Source organism: Protopterus annectens, chromosome 12.part0 (assembly GCF_019279795.1).
Source record: "Protopterus annectens isolate FY-2018-M chromosome 12.part0, PAN1.0, whole genome shotgun sequence".
Taxonomy (NCBI): Eukaryota; Metazoa; Chordata; order Ceratodontiformes; family Protopteridae; genus Protopterus; species Protopterus annectens.
The window spans coordinates 600,516,316-600,523,815 of record NC_056746.1 but is presented as its reverse complement, the minus strand read 5'-3'; the positions used below and the strand labels follow the sequence as shown (position 1 = coordinate 600,523,815).

At 36.1% G+C, this 7,500-nt stretch overlaps 1 protein-coding gene across 2 annotated transcripts in view; it reads right to left on the bottom strand.

Moving 5' to 3' along the window:
• The window catches only part of LOC122816737, a 228,421-nt gene that overhangs the window by 101,220 nt on the left and 119,701 nt on the right, over positions 1-7,500 (bottom strand). For both annotated transcript variants that reach the window (XM_044089730.1, XM_044089731.1), the window contains exon 30: positions 6,561-6,679. In XM_044089730.1, the coding sequence (XP_043945665.1) occupies positions 6,561-6,679 (119 nt within the window). The remainder of the gene's footprint in view (positions 1-6,560; positions 6,680-7,500) is intronic.

The following is a 7,500-nucleotide window of genomic DNA, read 5'->3' as shown; positions in this document are numbered from 1 at the left end:
ATACATTTATTGCAGATGATTATGACTGTGGTACCGATCATAACAATATTATTTTTACTGAGAACTTCAAACATAGAATTTACCTTGAAAGTGCATCTCAATGGTGAATTCATTATAACACAGATTAAGTATAATTACAATTGCACTTGTCAGCAGATACTGCATCATAACTGTTTGTAACACCATTCCTTTCAAACGGAAATAGAATGTATTATTTTAGTATACATTGCAACTCCCTAAATAACGTAGTTAGAGCAGCAAGACTGCTACCTGTAGTCTTGTTTGCAGGATATCAGTCCTTGATGGAAAGTGAGACTCCAGTTGACAGAAGTTTCAACAAACTTGAGTCCCAGAGCACACTGTGGATGTGCTAACTAGTAATAGGAAGAACTAAGTTTCCTTACTGTATCAGCTGTTTATTTCCTTTAGAAATTCTCATTTAAAAAAGTCATTAATATGGTGATGTAGAACTGTAAATGAATGGCAGAGACTTTTCTATCGCATCCCACCTTTGTATTATAACTATAGGATATTTGTGAATTTTAATTAATTACTCATCAACTGTTTGGCCTTTCATAGAATGTCCAGATTTTTATCCCATATTTTTGGTCTCTTCTACATAAAATTTGCGTTTTTTGTCAAATAATAGATGATTAAACACACTAAATAATGACATATATTTCAGTTTCAGACATCATACCCTTCAGAAAATGCTTGCTAATACAAATCCTGCTAGTCTGTAAACTTTCTATGAGTAATATTTTAAATATGTCCCTATTTTGGGGCCTTTATTCTTCCATTATTTTAGGCCTTGTCTCGATTTATTGTGCTAAGAGGTTGAGAGTTATGTTAACTGTCCAGTCCACCATAATCCATGGTGTTCACACGCGCTCGTTTACCATGGGTAGTAATTCTCACAAAACAGCACTTTTGAGAAAAAAATAATAAAACTTAGACAGGAATATATAGATAACTTGAATGCTGGTGTATATGCATTGTTATAGTATATTAGGGAGTCTGGCATTCTTAGAGGCCTTGCTGCTTAGCAGCACAGCTCTGCTGTATTCAGAAATGAGATGTTGCAGAGCCATTGATAACTATTGTAGTCTGTGGACATAAACTAGGAAATTTGACGCCAGTGCATCCCAATGCCTCACAGTCCTCTGCTGTGCTCTGCAATGGTTCTTCCATAGCATAGCAATTCATAAACATCCTTACTATGCAAGATCCATGCAGAACAATACAAAAAAGTACCTCTTTACATAGCTATTGACTGTACTTTGCCTACTGATTCCAATATAAGAATATGAACAGGATAAGCGTAGACTATCTTGCTTGGCTATTTGATTATTTTCTTTCTTTCCTTTATTGCATATAAACATTCATTTTGGTGATGTCCCGCATTATCATGGACAAAAGTGCTAAATAAATGTTGTTATAATCCAATCTTGATGCATGACTGATTGTGATGACTCATGGTAGTGTTTGTTTAATTTATTTTTTGGATGTGAATATATATAGTTTTAGGTGTGGGCACAATAAATTCCCCCTTAGATTGTGATAATTAATTTCATTGAATAAAACTACGTTCACATGCAGTCCTCATGTACAGATGAACCTTCTTCCCACTAGTAGTAAGATGCATCCAGTTTCTGCTCTCACTATATACTGTCCCCAACAGTCCATTTTTACAAAGTTTTTCCTAGTTTGCCTTATTAACTGTTGTTGAAATGGATATGATAGTATTCTTTGCTCATTTTGACCCCTGTTCCTTTCCCCATCTAGACCAGTTTTTGCAATATTTTGCCTATATCTATGAATTTCTTGTGTAATTATTGTTCCAATGCCTTTTATCCTTTCTTTTTTTCAGTTCTTTGTGATGACAGTTTTGATTTTAGAAGCCATGAGCCTTTACTCGCTGAACTGCCTGTACGCTCACCATCCACCCTCCTGCTCTATCCTCTTCATACAGAACTCCCATAAGCATTCTTCCTGTTTGTGAACTATATCCTTCCATATCACTAGTGCCCCTTTCTACACTTCTTGTGTTCGTTGGCAAGCCCAGAACAAATGCATTACTCTTAGCTTTGCATTGACTATTTTCTTTTCCTTTCTTTCCTTTTTTTCATAAGCCTTTTAAGAGATAGCTATGATGTAACATCTTCAACATCAGATCATCTATCCCCTGTATCTTCTGCCTGTAGTTATATGTTACATCATTTTCCATTTCTCTGGAAGGATTCCCCACTCCTCTTTGCCTTCACAGGTTTTGCTTAATTCTCTTACCTCTCTCTTATCTTCCCTTGTTCTCAGATCTTCAAATATCTTTCTACATATTGGGTTTATCTTTTTGTTTTCTTTTCTTTAGTGGTAGCCTACCTTGAATGCTAATTTATTTTTTATCTCACACTGTCATCTTTCTAAAACACAGGTTCATTTTAGGGGAAGGTTATTATTATTAAATATGTAGCTATCTATATATTTATATTGATATAGATAAATATATATCTGAAAAAGATCCATATATTTGAACGTTTGTAATGTCAGACATATTTTATGTCCACAAAAGTGATGGAAACTCATTTGATTGCTTCTGTCAGCATTAAGTCCAACAGAGATTGTGAACAGTGGAGATCTGGGAATTTGCTCGTTATTCACTGTACAGTAATCTCAGAGTTGGTATCTGTAATTAGCAGGGGGTCTGGGGTGCAGAAGAGCCTGCCACACCTGAGAAAAAAAGATGTTTTTTTTCATCCTTTTGGCTTTTGATCTTTCTAGATCAATGCTTATCCATTCAATATTTGTGTACTTCGATACAATATAGCCATCCATACACACACACACACACACACACACATACACACACACACACACACACACACACACACACACACACATATATATATATATATATATATATATATATATATATATATATATATATGTATGTATGCATGTGTGTGTGTAATATTTATGTAGATCGGATTTATATTTAATGGTCACAGCATTCAGGACCCTTCCAAATGGCAGTATATTTGCTGTCCAATATTTACAGGGCTATTACATCTTAAAACAAGCTACTTATTACTGTCTGGTAATTCATTTAATACTTTTTGTGGGGTGGTTCAAACATTTAAGCAATCTAATTTTACTCAGAGCACTCAGGTTTCTTACACAGGTTGACTTTCATTATGTATGTCTGTCTTTATGTATCTGTGTTTGTCTTTTGTTTGATAATGAGGATGGTGCTTTTTGAAAAATTACAACAGCAGTTACCATCGTACAGCCTACTAATAAGAGAAGTACTGAAGTCAAAGTATTATTCAATTTTTTGGCAACACTTGCAGATTCTTTTGATGCCACATGGGTTAATTTTAATAAAAGTCTTTATATCACCACCAAATTGGTCCCCAGAGGTTTCTGTGTTTTCTACATTACCTTGTTTTTATTGGAGGCATCCATCCAACCACAACACCTTTTTCCCATTTTTGTACATGGGGTTGGGGTGTCATTTCAACACTGACTATCATCTAGATTTATACCATGAGGTGGCCAGCCCTGGCATGGTAATTCATCCACACCACACACTCACACCTATGGCCAGTTTCGGGAGTCCAATCCACCTAATGCATGTCTTTGGAATGTTTGAGGAAACCGGAGCACCTGGAGGAAACCCACATAAACACAGGGAGAACATGCAGACTCCCCACAGAAGGCACCTCAGCTGATAATCGAACCAGGATCTTTTTCCTCTGAGGCAACAACACTATCTTCTGCACCACTGTCCCACCCTGGAAGTAATTAAATCATAAAACTGGTTTACAGTATGCCCATATTTTCCTTGATTACAAATGCTCTATTACCTTGTAATTGAACATTCATATAAAAAAACACTATCACTTGTTATGAAAATCCCCCTTAGAACTCAAGTAACATTGAAGTCATTCAATATAAATTTATAGAAAAGAAGGAAGACCAAAAAAAAAAAAAATCTCAAGAAATTTGAGCAAGACAAGAAGACAAGTCAACTAAGGATAATAAAGCAACTGGTGACCATACTGCCGATTCAGTTGGTAATACTGAACAGGTTCCATTATGGCTACCAAGCACCATGTGGAGGTCACAAAGGTTGGCTGAAAAAAATGTTACTATGGTGTTGGCGTAGCAACCACAAGGAACTGTAATAACAGATCCATGAAAATTTTCAGGCTTTTCAACCTGTGATGCCTTACCAGGATATGGGAACTGGTGAAAAAGCATGGGCTCAGATTAGTGGCACACTCACTGAGTTGAATATTTTCCAGAAGACAGGATATTAGAACAAGGAATGCCAGTTCAAAGGTACATTCCTAAACTCTTGGTTTGAAATAGTAAATCTTTCTAGTTATAAATGAACTTCTGCTAAGATAAATGTTTTGAGCTTAGGGTGGTCTTTCATACCTACTTTAAGGGCTGACATTAAAGAAACATTTAACTGCCTACAGGTTTTTGTCAGGAAATTGAATTTAAAATGTATACTTAATGTTTCAGTCAATGCCACCAGTAGTGTTAAACAACTGAGTTTAAACAATCCTACACTTAAACCAAAGCTAGAGGCTTTTCTAAAAATCTCAAAGAATGACTGACTTTACTGCTGGGAAATGCTGTGCAGAAAAAGACACCAAAGACATTACACTCTAAGTACTGAAGAAAGAACAGCCTTCCATTAATTATAATATGATAAAGCAGATACCGGTAATGCATTAGTAGTTTTAGATATCAAAGATTATAAAAATAGCATGAAGGAAATGCTTGGAGATAGTACATTTTACAAAGAGGTCAAGTGGAATGAAATTGATAAAATGTATAGGTTTATTGGTTCTGTAACAAAAGGCTGGTTAACTGATGGCCTGATAATCAAAGACTTGGCTTAGTATTTTGTTATCAAAGCACCTAAGTTAGATCAGATTTTCAATTTAGACAAAATACATAACAATTCTCATTTAAGGCTTATCATGGCCAGTGGTGGTTTGAAAACTGAAACACTAGCAAGTTTTGCAGACAAGCATTTACAGAAAGTAGATATTAAGAGTGCTTCTTATACCAAAGATTCTTTAGATTTTATAAATAATATTTTTGACATTAAAGTTAACGCCTATGAGTATATGATCACTGTTGGTATAAACTCTCTATATACAGTATTAAGCTTGAATATACACAAGAAGGAATTGTTTTCATCTAATTTGTTTAATAATGTGCATTTGATTTGCTGAAGTTCACCTTCCACATTCATGTACTTATGGTTAGCATCAAGCTATAAAACATGTAGTAGGTTTGCTTTTTATTACTGGGCTCTTCTATTGGGGCATGCTTTGTGGATCTTAGGAGCATGATACATGACTTCTGCCTACTTTTTTCCAAGGTGACCTTTTCTTTAGAGTGATTGCTGTATGCAGTACAGTTATTATCTCATGCACACTACGCTCATAATATGAACAAAGAGATGGAGCTCAGCTGAACCATTGTACATCCTGTTTTTTTCAGTGGGATGGGATTATTTATGGCTCCCCATCATCTCAGATGCAAAAGATGGCCATGGAAGACCAGCTATTTATTACTAAAATAACATATGTCTGGCAAATAGCATAATGATGTACAAGGAAAGCTCTGGATCTACTTATACTGACATTAGTACGAGAAAACTTTACTGCTGGGAACTTCTCCACCTGCAGTCATCCTCATGTCAGATGCTGTATCTCATTGCCTGCATTAAAATATACAGCCATGTATAAAACTATATATCAATACACAAGGCATCACTGACAGCCCAAGTAGTCAGTGGCTGGCAGAGACATAGCATTTCTTTCATGCACAGCAGCTATTGACTGTAAAATCATTGCATCCTTATGCACTCCATATTATTTGACTGGTGGTTAAGTGGGAGAGAAAAGCACTGGAAAGTGGCAATAATATGAGTGTAATTTTTCTGAATTCTAACTGTATGATGTAGTTTCTTTGAAAAGACTGATTCAGCAAACTGAATCGGCCATTTCCGCACTGTCATATAAGTGTGGTCTTGGTATATATAAGTTAAAAGGGTGGTTCTCTTACATGTTGTATGTAGATGGCCTTGCCTGTCCCTTATAAGAAAAGTTTTTTCAGTTTGCTGAATGTGATGTTCTGTGAAATGATGTTGTGCATCTGGCGGTTTGGCAGTTTGTCCTTCAAGGAAGCATCATGATTCTGAATACTTTAGCCAGCTTCAGATTGAATCAGAGGAACAAATGGATTTTTTCCGACACCCCAACCCACCTAATCAAATGGAATGTCCAGTATAGCAGCTTCTTGGTTAATCATTCAAAAATGGTTAGACCACATGGGTATTAAACCATCAAATATGACTCAAAAATGTTAGGAAAGCATGTTCAACCTACACCAGTTGGCATCTCCACTATACATTTTCAGTGCACATGTTTTTGTATTTTCAAAATGTTTCTTTGTTAAAAGTGAAACACTTTTTTTTTTTTTGCAAAATTGATTCTGTTTTGCAGTAAATTAGCCTTGAAAAACATTTTACCTACCGGATTAAAAGAAGAGTAGAAGCCTTCAAACTCCTTAACTGTTGCAAAAGCACAGAACATTCCATATACCTGCTCAAGGAAGTCATTACTGTCAGCTATATAATCAGTGCAGGCTTTACCTATAAAAATAAAATGAAAAGAAGAAAAGAATCAACATCGATATTTTTTTGCCTTACAAACACAAGGTGCAGGGTTCGAGTCTCATAAGGGATAATTGGTTAAGCTTAAAATGGCTCACAAGGGCAGTTAGCTTAGTATTAATCTATGAATATATCTATGAACCTATATATTTAGTGATCTTGCTATAAAGAAATTCCACTAATTCTAACATCCAGGTATGATCTGTGAGAGACACCACAGCCTTCAAATGTAACAAACTACTCAGAGGAAAAATAAAGTTCACCAAAGCCAGATCTGAGGTAAATTTGGCCTCCTAGGCCAAGGACAACTATAAGGCATTCCTTAGCTATGTGTGCAACCTCAACAGCAATACATACTTGTGTGCAGAGCTCATTGTTAATGGTGCCACCTATACTGAGCCAGAAAAAATAGCAAACTACTAGCCAACAAATTCAGCTCTGGCATTACCGCACTCTCTCCCTCGCAACTTCCTGGATACCATCAGATATAACTCTCCCTACTAGAACACTGTGTCAATGAACCCAGGTAATATCCCAGGATTCCTTCTTTATAGCATGATACATGACCTCTCAGTCCCTCTGGAATTACTGGATAACTGTAGCCTCTCAACAGGTTTTGTGCGTTATGAATGAAGAACAGCAACAGTCATCCCTCTGCGCAAAGGTGGGTTACCAGCAGACCCGGGAAAGTACAGATCTGTAAATCTCACTAGTCTCATATGCAAAGCCATGGAAAGAATTATCAAGGAAATGACCAATAATGACATAGGAAGCCTCCAGACACTGGACCCAACACAATC